This window comes from Oncorhynchus nerka, linkage group LG7 (genome assembly GCF_034236695.1).
Source record: "Oncorhynchus nerka isolate Pitt River linkage group LG7, Oner_Uvic_2.0, whole genome shotgun sequence".
NCBI classification, from domain to species: domain Eukaryota; kingdom Metazoa; phylum Chordata; class Actinopteri; order Salmoniformes; family Salmonidae; genus Oncorhynchus; species Oncorhynchus nerka.
The window spans coordinates 28,818,380-28,833,420 of NC_088402.1; the positions used below are offsets into that span (position 1 = coordinate 28,818,380).

The 15,041-nt window shown below is 49.5% G+C and overlaps 1 protein-coding gene across 4 annotated transcripts in view; it reads left to right on the forward strand.

The window, feature by feature from the left end:
- The window catches only part of LOC115131417 (PHD finger protein 14), a 143,692-nt gene that overhangs the window by 19,348 nt on the left and 109,303 nt on the right, over nt 1-15,041 (forward strand). For all 4 annotated transcript variants that reach the window (XR_010464298.1, XM_065020384.1, XM_029663133.2 and 1 more), the window contains exons 7-15: nt 335-446; nt 1,092-1,229; nt 4,208-4,354; nt 4,721-4,884; nt 5,121-5,227; nt 7,999-8,105; nt 9,540-9,635; nt 11,853-11,959; nt 12,059-12,190. Coding sequence is in view for 3 of the 4 variants with exons in the window: in XM_065020384.1 (XP_064876456.1) it covers nt 335-446; nt 1,092-1,229; nt 4,208-4,354; nt 4,721-4,884; nt 5,121-5,227; nt 7,999-8,105; nt 9,540-9,635; nt 11,853-11,959; nt 12,059-12,190 (1,110 nt within the window). In the remaining variant the exon portion in view is untranslated. The remainder of the gene's footprint in view (nt 1-334; nt 447-1,091; nt 1,230-4,207; nt 4,355-4,720; nt 4,885-5,120; nt 5,228-7,998; nt 8,106-9,539; nt 9,636-11,852; nt 11,960-12,058; nt 12,191-15,041) is intronic.

The following is a 15,041-nucleotide window of genomic DNA, read 5'->3' on the forward strand; positions in this document are numbered from 1 at the left end:
AGTAGCGCTCACGAGCCAAAACGGGTCCCCGAAAATTGTGCATTGTGTACAACGTCATCAATTTTGTATTATATGTTACATCCCGCAACAACAACAAATCCTGCCATTCCAATTCTTACAATGTTACAAATTTGTACGCGTTTAAGATCCTGTTCAAACACTTTAATTGTGACCATTAGAAAGCTCGTGATTACTTCACGTGGACTACCCAGTCTCTGTTTTAGTATACTCTCAATGTGTATAATGGTCTTTGCTTTCATTGGTTAAGTAGGCACATACATCAGCAATGGGGCTATTTGAAGCATCTTTGTTTCTTTTCATGTGTATTTTCTAGATGGGTCCATGTGGTTTGTGCGCTCTATGTCCCTGGAGTAGCGTTTGGGGACATTGATAAACTACGACCAGTGACTCTCACAGAGATGAACTACTCCAAGTATGGGGCCAAGGCAAGTACAAAGGAAATATTTTCTAGAATAAAGATGATGGCGATGGAAATATTCTGTTAAACAGTGTAAATTGTATGAAACAAAATCAATCCGTATTACTTCAAACATGCTTTGTCAGAGTGGAAGACTGAGGAAGGTGTTTTAGATTTTTGGTTTCCCATTGTCTGTTGATGAATAAGTCCGGTTTATGAGGAGCAGCACATTAAGACAGTAATAAAGTGACTCGTGTGGTTGGTTACCGTCCACCACTTTACATCCAACTTTAACATAGTGATCCATCAGCGTACAGTCACTCTGACATTCATTCTAGCTGAAACCCTGTTTGAGGGTCACTAAGCCAATAGAATACACTTTTATTGAAGAGAGTGACTTTTAGAAATATGATCCAGGGCCATTTCACACTGAAAAGAAATTGCTGCTGAAAAATGTGTATTATCATAAAAATGAATAATTAAAGCATATGCAAGTTTCTCCAAGTGGTCACTTTGTCCCTTTGGCAGAACTGAGCGAAGTCAATGTTGTAGTTTCTGAACCTTTAGGTTTTCCTTTGTCCCTGACTGCAGTTTCTGAGATCTCCATTTTCTTTTGACCTTTTGTTCATAAGTGGTGTTTCTGACCTATGTTTTTGCTTTCTCTTTTGTCTAGGAGTGCAGTTTCTGCGAGGACGCCCGTTTCGCCCGGACAGGCGTGTGTATCAGCTGTGATGCTGGCATGTGCCGATCCTACTTCCATGTGACCTGTGCTCAGAGGGAGGGGCTTCTCTCAGAGGCCGCTGCGGAGGAGGTGAGAGAAGACCGGACATGAATCATGTGACCCTGTGTGTATATATATATATATATATATATATATATATATATATATATATATATACAGTACAAGTCAAAAGTTTGGACACAGCTACTCGTTCCAGGGTTTCTCTTTATTTTTACTATTTATAATAGTGAGGACATCAGAACAATGAAAAAACACATATGGAATCATGTAGTAACCAAAAAAGTGTTAAACAAATCTAAATATATATGAGATTTGAGATTCTTCAAATTAGCCACCCTTTGACAGCTTTGCACAGCTCATTCACAGTCCCTGAAATGCATTTGAACAACGTGGGGGGTGGGGTGGGGGGTTCTTAGTGCAGGATTCAGGTCACTCCCTGCGATAAGAAGACAGTAATGTATTCATTTTACAAACGACTAGTCCTTTAAAACAGTCTCTTAAACTGGCCCTGGCTCCTTCATCAACCTCCTGCTATAGGCAGAGTCTTATATTGAGAATGTAATAAAACATTGAAGGCTGTATAATTATGACACTCTAAGGATCTGGTTATAGCTGGTATTCAGGATCCGTCTGCAGTGCAGCTGATGTATGCACCTCGCGTCACTTCTTTCTGCGGCACAAAGGCGGCCGGCGTACTGATAAACCCGGCCCAGAAAGTGCCTACTCACCGCTATCCATTTAATCCATTGAGCTGTGGCAAAGGGCCCCTATCAACAGGTGAAGCCTCTGATAAAATCTGCCGAAACACCTTAAGCCTAAACGATTCTAGGGGAGCCAGGGGCTGCCTGCCTGTCTGGGGGGAAAAACGGTTGAGTTTGAGTGTTTTTTTTTTTTCTCCCTGACTGAGCAGGGGGAAAGAAAAGGTCGTAGGACCTTGTAGGTGAGCTGTATGGTTGTTGTGGATATGGAAAATAATTAAGAAGTAGAGGCTTTCATTGTTCTTCGCTCTTTTCTTACCTGGAATTTGGAAGACCATTTCTGAGAAAAATTACCATCACTAAACTCAGTTCTAGGTATAAGATGCACTCTACTTCAGCATTGAGCACAGTTCATCACTCTTGAGAGCACTAACAATGATACAATTATTCTTTTGAATTACATACAGTCCATTCGGAAAGTATTCAGACCCCTTCCCCTTTTCCACATTTTGTTATGTTACAGCCTTATTCTAAAATGGATTAAATCAAATAAATCCTCATCAATCTACACACAATACCCCATAATGACAAAGAGAAAACAGGCTTTTATAAATGTTTGCAAATGTATTAAAAATAAAAAAAAACATACCTTATTTACATAAGTATTTAGACCCTTTGCTATGAGACTCGAAAAAGAGCTCAGGTGCATCCTGTTTCCATTGATCGTCCTTGAGAGGTTTCTACAACTTGATTGGAGTCCACCTGTGGTAAATTCAATTGATTGGACATGGGAAGGGCACACACCTGTCTATGTAAGTTCCCACAGTTGACAGTGCATGTCAGAGCAAAAACCAAGCCATGAGGTCGAAGCAATTGTCCGTAGAGCTCTGAGAAAGGATTGTGTCGAGACACCGATCTGGGGAAGGGTAACATAAAATATTTGCAGCAATGAAGGTCCCCACGAATACAGTTGTCTCCATTTTTAAATGCAAGAAGGTTGTAACCACCAACCACCAGCTGGCCGCCCAGCCAAACTGAGCAATCGGGAAAGAAGGGCCTTGGTCAGGGAGGTGACTTAGAACCCAATGATCACTCGGTCAGAGTTCCAGAGTTCCTCTGTGGAGATGGGAGAACCTTCCAGAAGGACAACCATCTCTGCAGCACTCCACCAATCAGGGCTTTATGGTAGAGTGGCCAGACGGAAGCCACTCTTCACTAAAAGGCACGACAGCCCACTTGGAGTATGTCAAAAGGCACGTAAAGGACTCTCAGACCATGAGAAACAAGATTCTCTGTCTGATGAAACCAAGATTGAACTCTTTGGCCTGAATGCCAAGCGTCACATCTGGAGGAAAACTGGCACCATCCCTACAGTGAAGCATGGTGGAGGCAGCATCATGCTGTAGGGATGTTTTTCAGCGGCAGAGATCTGAAAATAGCTGTGTAGCAACGCTTCCCATCCAACCTGACAGAGCTTGATAGGATCTGCAGAGAAGAATGGGAGAAACTCCTCAAATACAAGTGTGCTAAGCTTGTAGTGTCATACCCAAGAAGACTTGCAAGATCTGAAAATAGCTGTGTAGCAACGCTTCCCATCCAACCTGACAGAGCTTGATAGGATCTGCAGAGAAGAATGGGAGAAACTCCTCAAATACAAGTGTGCTAAGCTTGTAGTGTCATACCCAAGAAGACTTGCAAGATCTGAAAATAGCTGTGTAGCAACGCTTCCCATCCAACCTGACAGAGCTTGATAGGATCTGCAGAGAAGAATGGGAGAAACTCCTCAAATACAAGTGTGCTAAGCTTGTAGTGTCATACCCAAGAAGACTTGCAAGATCTGAAAATAGCTGTGTAGCAACGCTTCCCATCCAACCTGACAGAGCTTGATAGGATCTGCAGAGAAGAATGGGAGAAACTCCTCAAATACAAGTGTGCTAAGCTTGTAGTGTCATACCCAAGAAGACTTGAGGCTGTAATCGCTGCCAAAGGTGCTTCAATAAAGTACTGAGTAAAGGGCCTGAATACTTATGTAATTGTGATATTTTCGTTTTTTTTAAAGAATTATACATTAACAAAAACATTTTTTTTACGAGGTATTATGTGTAGTTTGATGAGGGGAAAAAACGATTTAATAAATTTTAGAATAAGGCTGTAACATAACAAAATGTGGAAAAATTCAAGTGGTCCGACTGCGCTGTAAGTGACTATTTTACACAGGAAAACAGATCTCTTGACTGAAGAGTGCTGAAAGACATGCCCATACACAGTGCACAAGAAGCGATGTTCACCTGTGGTCGATCAGGTTTTGAACACGTGTGTGTGTGTGTGTGTGTGTGTCTGTTTCCCCAGGACATAGCCGATCCCTTCTTTGCGTATTGTAAGCAGCATGCGGACCGCTATGACAGGAAGTGGAAGAGGAAGAACTACCTGGCGCTCCAGTCCTACTGCAAGGCATCTCTACAGGACAAAGAGAAGCAGCTGGCCCCTGAGGCACAGGTGAGAGGTCAAGACTGGCTCAGACTCACACTGGCTTGCCCCTGTTAGGGCTGCAGAAGTTGTCTTTGAACATGAATAGAAATGCTTGTCAGTGTTTCCTTCATAGTTAATTGTTCTATATGCAAGATTCAGTCTTCGACTGATTGACTTTTTTATTTGAACAAGTGAGTTGGAAAACACAGCAGAAACAACCTAGGGAGGTTGTAAGTTGTAATGACTGGGTCCCAAATGGGATCCTATTCCCTATATAAAGCACTACTTTTGACCAGGGCCCATATATAGGATAGGGTGCCATTTGGGACACAGCCGGGCTGTCATTAGATAATGAAGTGTGTGTTTCTTTGTGTTGTGTTGAACCCCTGGCAGGCCCGTATCACCACCCGGCTGCAGCAGTACCGGGCCAGGGCAGAGCTGTCCCGTAACACTCGGCCCCAGGCCTGGGTCCCCCGGGAGAAGCTTCCACGACCCCTGACCTCCAGCGCCTCCGCCATCAGGAAACTCATGAGGAAGGCCGAGCTCATGGGCATCAGGTAGGAGTTAATGTCTGTAGGAAAAATATGGTGTTCAGGCAACCAAGAATTGAGGTGCAGCCCAAATATAGAATTCACACTTGATACTTAAAAAAAAAAAATCCAATATAAAGATTTTTTTGAACTGGATGCGTGAGAGCTGCAACTTTTTCCCCTTGTGAGGGAGGGGCTTTGAGGTCAGAAAGGTGGACCAGGAAGCAGAGGGTTGTCGGTTCAAATCTCTTTTCCTTCTTCAGCACGGACATTTTCCCTGTAGACACATCAGACATCAGCGCAAGTGTGGACGGACGCAGGAAACACAAGCAGCCTGCCCTCACTGCAGACTTCGTCAACTATTACCTGGGTGAGTAGGGAAACAAAAACCATCTGACTAATGGAAACATAGACTTAAATTACCAACATAATACACTATTCTAGTCAATGTTGTTACTAAAGACAGATTTTTCCAGAATAAAGACAGATGTGCCAGAGTTCTATAGGCTCTCAGCATGTAGCCTTGGATAAAGACCCCCAAAATGAATGATGATGCCGTTGCCAGATATGTGTTTGCTCGACCGTTTTTGTGTGTGTTGTTTGCGAGTGTGCGTAAACATGTACGTTCAAACGTGTATAACCTTGAACAACATCCCCCACCCCAGCTATCTCCCATCAGACAGCATCACCCACTCCCCAGCTATCGCCCATCAGAACAACATCCCCCAGCTATCTCCCATCAGAACATCCCCCACCCCCAGCTATCTCCCATCAGAGAGCATCCCCCACTCCCCACCTATCGCCCATCAGAACAACATCCCCCAGCTATCTCCCATCAGAACAACATCCCCCACCCCCAGCTATCGCCCATCAGAACAACATCCCCACCCCCAGCTATCGCCCATCAGAACAACATCCCCCCACCCCCAGCTATCGCCCATCAGAACAACACTCCCCAGCTATCTCCCATCAGAACATCCCCACCCCCAGCTATCTCCCATCAGAGAGTATCCCCCTCTCCCCAGCTATCGCCCATCAGAACAACATCCCCCAGCTATCGCCCATCAGAACAACATCCCCAGCTCTCGCCCATCAGAACAACATCCCCCAGCTATCTCCCATCAGAACATCCCCCACTCCCCAGCTATCTCCCATCAGAACATCCCCCACTCCCCAGCTATCTCCCATCAGACAGCATCCCCACTCCCCAGCTATTTCCCATCAGAACAACATCCCCCAGCCATTTCTCATCAGAACAACATCCCCCAGCTATCTCCCATCAGAACAACATCCCCCAGCTATCTCCCATCAGAACAACATCCCCAGCTATCTCCCATCAGAACAACATCCCCAGCTATCTCCCACCAGAACAGCATCCCCAGCTATCTCCCATCAGAACAACATCCCCCAGCTATCTCCCACCAGAACAACATCCCCCAGCTATCTCCCACCAGAACAACATCCCCAGCTATCTCCCACCAGAACAACATCCCCAGCTATCTCCCATCAGAACAACATCCCCAGCTATCTCCCATCAGAACAACATCCCCCAGCTATCTCCCATCAGAACAACATCCCCCAGCTATCTCCCATCAGAACAACATCCCCAGCTATCTCCCATCAGAACAACATCCCCAGCTATCTCCCATCAGAACAACATCCCCACCCCCAGCTATCGCCCATCAGAACAACATCCCCACCCCCAGCTATCGCCCATCAGAACAACATCCCCACCCCCAGCTATCGCCCATCAGAACAACATCCCCACCCCCAGCTATCGCCCATCAGAACAACATCCCCCAGCTATCGCCCATCAGAACAACATCCCCCAGCTATCGCCCATCAGAACAACATCCCCAGCTATCGCCCATCAGAGAGCATCCTCCACTCCCCAGCTATCGCCCATCAGAACAACATTCCCCAGCTATCTCCCATCAGAACATCCCCCACCCCAGCTATCTCCCATCAGACAGCATTCCCCAGCTATCTCCCATCAGAACATCCCCCACCCCCAGCTATCTCCCATCAGAGAGTATCCCCTCTCCCCAGCTATCGCCCATCAGAACAACATCCCCCAGCTATCGCCCATCAGAACAACATCCCCCAGCTATCGCCCATCAGAACAACATCCCCAGCTATCGCCCATCAGAACAACATCCCCCAGCTATCGCCCATCAGAACAACATCCCCCAGCTATCGCCCATCAGAACAACATCCCCCAGCTATCGCCCATCAGAACAACATCCCCAGCTATCGCCCATCAGAACAACATCCCCCAGCTATCGCCCATCAGAACAACATCCCCAGCTATCGCCCATCAGAACAACATCCCCCAGCTATCGCCCATCAGAACAACATCCCCAGCTATCGCCCATCAGAACAACATCCCCCAGCTATCGCCCATCAGAACAACATCCCCCAGCTATCGCCCATCAGAACAACATCCCCCAGCTATCGCCCATCAGAACAGCATCCCCCAGCTATCGCCCATCAGAACAACATCCCCAGCTATCGCCCATCAGAACAACATCCCCCACCCCCAGCTATCTCCCATCAAAAGAACATCCCCCACTCCCCAGCTATTTCCCATCAGAACAGAATCCCCAGCTATTTCCCATCAGAACAACATCCCCAGCTATCTCCCATCAGAACAACATCCCCAGCTATCTCCCATCAGAACAACATCCCCCAGCTATCGCCCATCAGAACAACATCCCCAGCTATCGCCCATCAGAACAACATCCCCCAGCTATCGCCCACCAGAACAACATCCCCCAGCTATCTCCCACCAGACAGCATTCCCCAGCTATCTCCCATCAGAACATCCCCCACCCCCAGCTATCTCCCATCAGAACAACATCCCCCACCCCCAGCTATCTCCCATCAGAGAGTATCCCCCAGCTATCGCCCATCAGAACAACATCCCTCACCCCCCAGCTATCGCCCATCAGAACAACATCCCCGAGCTATCGCCCATCAGAACAACATCTCCCACCCCCCAGCTATCGCCCATCAGATTGGCACACCGTGTTTCTCGTCTGCCTTTTCCCGTGTATAGATGGAGATAGATTGGGATCGGTCCTATTGATGTGTGTAGATTGTGATGGTGGTTTATTGATTGGTGTCCTTATTGCTATGCAGAGAGGAACATGAGGATGATTCAGATCCAGGACAATATCTCTGAACAGAAGAACCTGAAAGACAAGCTGGAGAGTGAGCAGGAGAAACTGCATGTCGACTACAACAAGGTTAGTAGTGGTGGAAAACAAACTGTTAGAAGAACCTGAAGAAGCTGCTTGTCGACCTCAAGGTTAGTAGTGGTGGAAAACACACTGTTAGAAGAACCAGAAGAAGCTGCTTGTCGACTACAACAAGGTTAGTAGTGGTGTTGGAGCTAGGAACACAAGCATTTCTCTACATCCCCAATAACATCTGCTAAATATGTGTATGCGACCAATAAAATTAGATTTGATTTGGTACAGGCCGTAAAGTCACCTAATAAAATGCTTGCCTGGCGTTTCTGTGGTAGTAGACACGGCTAGGGAGATAGTGGACAAAATGTTAATCAACACTGTTATCAACCAGTCACTAGGGGTTTTACCAGTGATTCTCCAGTAGTGTTGCTCTGAGTTCTCACACTAAAGCTGTGCTATGTCTTTGTACTGCATGGCCTCTAGTCTTCAGAAACGCACATAGTGTGTCATTCATAAACCGCATCGCTTTGCGCTACAACACATTAACCACTGTTTTATTATGTACCATGAAAAATACCATTTTAAGAGCCCTGTTGTTCCTCTTCCGTCTAGCTCTCTCCATCTCTCATCTCTCTCTCTGTTCATCTCTTTCTCCCTCGATCTCTCTGTGGCCCTTGTCGTTGCGCTCTCTCTCTCTATCTCCTTTCATCTATCCTTCGCCATGTGACTTGGGTGTGGCGGCGCAGGGCAGCTTCGCTCCATCAGGCCCAATGAAGAAGGGAATAAAACAGCGGCGTAAAAGTCAGAGGAGTTAATGTTGCGTTCAGTCTTTCTGCCACGTGTATTAAGCGTTATTAATGGAGTGTGTGTTGCTAATTTCACCGCTCGACGTGCTTTTACACGGAGAGAGGGAGCGAGAGAGATACATAGAAAGAGAGAGAGAGATGGGGATCGAGCGAGAAGGATCGTTAAGATTAGAAGTCTAGCTACAGATACGGCTATAAAGCCCCTGACAGGGTGAGTGCGCGGGGTGGTGGGTTCTGAGTGCGCGGGGTGGTGGGTTCTGAGTGCGCGGGGTGGTGGGTTCTGAGTGCGCGGGGTGGTGGGTTCTGAGTGCGCGGGGTGGTGGGTTCTGAGTGCGCGGGGTGGTGGGTTCTGAGTGCGCGGGGTGGGTGTGGAGAAGGAGGTAGACTAATCTCTGGGAGTTAATATGAAGTCTCTCTCTCGCTACATGACCTCTCTCTCTCCCCCCACATAACCTTTCTCTCTCTCCCCCCACATAACCTTTCTCTCTCTCTCTCTCTCTCCCCTCTCTCTCTCTCTCTCCCCCTACATAACCTTTCTCTCTCTCTCTCTCCCTCTCTCTCTCTCCCCCTACATGACCTCTCTCCTCCCCCCTACATGACCTGTCTCTCTCGCTCTCTCTCCTCCCTCTCTTTCTTTCTTTTCCTCCCCCCCTACATGACCTGTCTGTTTCTCCCTCTGTAGCTGTGTGAGTCTCTGGAGGATCTGCAGAATGTCAACGGAGTTCTGAGGAGTGAGGGCCATGCCATATGGACCATGTTGGGAGGAATCCTAGGACAGGTATGTTAATATCACACCACTTTCTTCTCCTCTCTCATCCTCCTTTCCTCCTCATCCCCATTTCTTATCTTCTTTTGCACTTTCTCATTCCTCCTCATCCACTTTCTCATTCTCTTTCCTGCTCGCTCACTTTCTCCTCCTCCTTTCCTGCTCGTCCACTTTCTCCTCCTCCTTTCCTGCTCGTCCACTTTCTCCTCCTATCTCTCTCATGTTTAGTCCAGAGTTGGCAACACTCCCACTAACCAAACTCCAGCACCTGTCCTGTAATTTTAGTTTCATCACACCTAGGCAGGGCAGAAAAGTCAGAGGATAAACCGCCAACCGGACAGGTCTCCCTGCTACATGCCCAGGACCTGGTGATGACAAAGGATTGAGAGGAATCTAGATTAGCCATAGCAACCCACAGAGTTACTATGGGGTAATTCTGCAGCCCATAATAGGCTCCTGTAAGTGATTGACCTGTCCTTTACCATAAAGGCAGACCAGACCTGGCTCTGCTCCACTCTAAATGAAGCTAGAAGCTGTCCGCTTGCTTTCTACCACGTTCACACTCGCCATGGCAACCAAATCGCCAAGATGCGTCGCCACGGGTGATGGGTTGTTTAATGAGTGCGAAATGCAGCTCTGCAGAAATTGCTGTGAGACCTTTTTAACTTTTTAAAAAAGTGACAGAGCCTGTTTGGAAGTGCTGACACTGACACTTATTTAAAAGCATCCCAGCTCTTGGTGTGTGTGGTGCTGTGTTGAGGTGAGAATGAGAACTGAGGACGAGAGGCCTGTAGAGCGTTGGAGCTCTGACAGGATGCTATAGCAAGACACAACACACACAGACACCCCCTGGTTACACCCAGTCTCTAAGATTAGCAGGTAGGCCTAGATAATACAACTTACAGTTGCCCGTGGCGCCTGGAACTGCATATGTCATCAGCTTTTTCAAAATGCATCTACGTAAGCGGCTAACTGAATGCATGATGCTGATTTTAAAAGTCTGTCTGGCGACGGGGGTGCGACGGGGGCTGCCTTACAGATAAATGGATGGTGTGATATAGCTAGAGGATGGGAGGAAAAAAAGGCTGGAGGGAAAGAACGACTGAACGAACCACGTCGATCTGCAACGACCTCCATAAATCACGTAATTAGAAACGTGGAAAGGTTTAAGTGGCTACATCAGTCACGTCCCCGCGTTGCTTTGTGTCATCTATCTGAGACCTTTTCATTTCCTATTTGTCATCCCTCTGCCCGTCCCGTACATTACCAGAAATTATTGATGTTACCCGACCGCAGACCCGTCCCTCATCCTGTACACTGAGTCAGTGTTGTCATTGTGGGGGACTTCTCAGGGAGAGGAAGCATTTTTCGCTGGACATTGTGAAGCTTCAAAGGACCCGGTCACAGTGTTTTTTTAGCATTTCCTGGCAGTGTTCAGTTTGGCACTGAGGTAAAGTATCTCGTTTGAAATGCTGTGCACGTCTGTGTCATACACCGAGAATCTTCCTGAAAGGCGTGCCAGTCAGGTGACCCTTCCCAGGGTGGTGTATGTGTGTGCGTGTGCGCGTGTGCCAGCCACTCGGTCCCCCACGGTCTCAGAGCCTGTCTCGCACCCAGTATGAACCAGCCAGATGGCCTGAGGTTAGGCTGGTCCTGCTTGTCTCTGATTCTTATTTTAGAATATACCTTCCCCTACCCATCTCTCTGAGGGGTTTTCTACTCACTGAGCTAATGCAGAAGGGGACTGTGGTCCACAATTAGATCACACACACCCTAGGGTCCTGTGGCCCTGGCACCCCCACAGGACTGGTCCCTGGGAGCCGTGGGCTACGGCGTAGTGAGCGTGCTCAGATTAGAGCTGCCCCAGTGAGGAGCCTGTCTGTTTAGTGGCCACCAGCTCCCCAGTCTCTCCCTAGCAGATCAGTTTTCTAATTAACCTGCGACAGACAGCAGCCACCATGTAGCCAACGAGATGCAGTGGAGAAATAAACACACATCCACCACAGACAGACAGACAGTCTGTCTACTGACCAACAACAGGCCCCCCCTCCCCACAGACACACACACACACTCTCTCTCTCTTCACCCCCCCCCCCTTCCTCTCCCCTCTTTCTCTGTCCTCTCTCTCCCTCCTCTCTGTGGACACCTTTGCCCTGTCTGTCCTTCACTGCTTCTCTCTGAGGTCTCTAGTACACCTACAGTTGTGTTATGTGTGTCTCTCTATGACAGAAACTGAACTCCCCGCCGGTCCTGAAAGCCCCTAAAGAGAGGAAGCCCAGCAAGAAGGAGGGAGGAGTTCCTGGGAAGTCCTCCAACCTACCAGCTGTCCTCTACAGGTAAACAAACAAACATTCAAGCAGGCATTACATACAAGCACAAGGCCTTATATGCTGATGTATGTATGTGTATGTATGCGTGTGTGTGTTCCTGTTTAGCTGTGGGATCTGTAAGAAGAACCAAGACCAGCATCTCCTGCTGATGTGTGACACTTGCAAGCTCTACTACCACCTGGGCTGTCTGGATCCTCCTCTGACACGCATGCCCAAGAAGACCAAGAACAGCTACTGGTGAGAGAGGCAGGGAGACAGACGCAGGCGGACAGACGCACAGACACAGGCGGACAGACGCACACGCAGGCGCACAGACGCGCACGCAGGCGGACAGACGCGCACGCAGGCGGACAGACGCGCACCGCGCACGCAGGCGGACAGACGCGCACCGCACACGCAGGCGGACAGACGCGCACCGCACACGCAGGCGGACAGACGCGCACCGCACACGCAGGCGGACAGACGCGCAACGCACACGCAGGCGGACAGACGCGCAACGCACACGCAGGCGGACAGACGCGCAACGCACACGCAGGCGGACAGACGCACGCGGACAGGCAGACGCACGCGGACAGGCAGACGCACGCGGACAGGCAGACGCACGCGGACAGGCAGACGCACGCGGACAGGCAGACGCACGCGGACAGGCGCAGACGCACGCGGACAGACGCACACGCAGGCAGACAGACGCACACGCAGGCAGACAGACAGACGGACAGAGAGGCAGACGCAGGCAGGCGCAGACAAGCGGATGGACAGACTCATGCGCAGGCGGACAGACACACAGGCGCAGACGGATAGATGTACACGCAGCCGGACAGACGCGTAGACGGACAGGCGGTCAGGCGCGCAGACGCAGGCGGACAGACGCGTAGACGGACAGGCGGTCAGGCGCGCAGACGCAGGCGGACAGACGCGTAGACGGACAGGCGGTCAGGCGCGCAGACGCAGGCGGACAGACACACAGACGGACAGACGCAGGCAGTCGCAGACAAGCGGATGGACAGACGCACGCACAGGCGGACAGATACAGACGCACATGCAGGCGGACAGACAAACGCACACGCACGCAGGCAGACAGACAGACGCAGGCAGGCGCAGACAAGCGGATGGACAGACGCAGGCAGGCGCAGACAAGCGGATGGACAGACGCAGGCAGGCGCAGACAAGCGGACGGACAGACGCAGGCAGGCGCAGACAAGCGGACGGACAGACGCGCACACGCAGGCGGACGGACAGACGCGCACACGCAGGCGGACGGACAGACGCGCACACGCAGGCGGACGGACAGACGCGCACACGCAGGCGGACGGACATGCGGATGGACAGACGCACGCGGACAAACGCAGGCGGACAGACGCACAGATGCAGGCGGACAGATGCAGGCGGACAGACGCAGGCGGACACAGACGGACGGAAAGAGGGACAGACGGACGGACGGAAAGACGAGCGGACGCGGTCGGACAGAAAGACGGGAGGAAGGACGAGCAGATGCGGAAAGAAGGGCGGAAGGACAAACACGGACGGACAGAGCGGACGGACGGATGGACAGACTGAAAGACGGGCGCACGCGGAAAGAGGCAGACGCGGATGGATGTGCAGGCAGACAGACGGACGAAAAGACGGACAGACGGACGGACGGAAAGACGAGCGGACGCGGTCGGACAGAAAGACGGGAGGAAGGACGAGCAGATGCGGAAAGAAGGGCGGAAGGACAAACACGGACGGACAGAGCGGACGGACGGATGGACAGACTGAAAGACGGGCGCACGCGGAAAGAGGCAGACGCGGATGGATGTGCAGGCAGACAGACGGACGAAAAGACGGACAGACTGAAGCGGGCGGACGGACGGAAAGACGAGCAGACGCGGGCGGACGGAAAGACTGGCGATTCAGACGGAAAGACGGGCGGATGTGGAAAGACGGGCGGACGCGGACGGACGGGCAGACGTGGGCGGACTGAAAGACGGGCGGACAGAAAGACGGGGACGGAAAGACGCACGCAGACAGACAGACGCAGGCGCACAGACAGGCAGACGTAGACACGCAGGCAGGCAGACAGATGCAGACAGACAGACATAGATAGACAGCAGGCGCAGAGAGACACACACAGATAGACAGACAGACAGACAGACAGACGGATGCAGATAGACAGACAGGCGCAGACAGACACACACAGATAGACAGACAGATGCAGATAGACAGACAGACAGATGCAGATAGACAGACAGACGCAGACAGACAGAGAGGCAGATGGGAAAGAGAGACAGATGGGAAAGAGAGAGAGACAGATGGGAAAGAGGGAGAGACAGATGGGAAAGAGGGAGATGAAAGAGATGAGAGTGATAAGAGAGAGATGATGAGGGGGAGATGGGAAAGGAAGAGAGAGATTAGAAAGAGAGAGATTAGAAAGAGAGATTAGAAAGAGAGAGATTAGAAAGAGAGAGATTAGAAAGAGAGAGATTAGAAAGAGAGAGATTAGAAAGAGAGAGATTAGAAAGAGAGAGATTAGAAAGAGAGAGATTAGAAAGAGAGAGATCAGAAAGAGAGAGCTAAGAAAGAAAGAGCGAGGGACTGAGAGTGTGGTAGATGAGGAAGAAAGAGAGGGACTGGGGAGGTAGATGGGGAGTGAATGGTGAATGGGTGCCAGAGCACTCGATGGTACAAGAGTTTACAAAACCAAAAATTTGACCAAGTGCTGTCCATAGTACACACAAATCTGTTATGACATTGTTATAACATTGTATAAAAACATGTTATTTAAGCAATAAGACATCAAACCCGGGGATTATCGTGTGATAACTCATGACTAAGATAACTCATGTTCTTAGACCCGAGACGAAGCCAATGGCCGGGAACAGACCTTAGTCAGGAGTTATCATACGATATTCTCCGGGTTTGAGGGCCTTATTGCGTTTATAAAACAGTTGCCAACATATTTATACAAATATTAATAGAATATTTTAATTAAAAACATTATTTTAACAGTGGGCTGGTCGTTAGTTATTTTCTTATGTTTTGACGCAGTTGTTAATTCTAATCATTCTATTCTTTGGACATTGCTATGCTAACCAAATCATTGGCATGT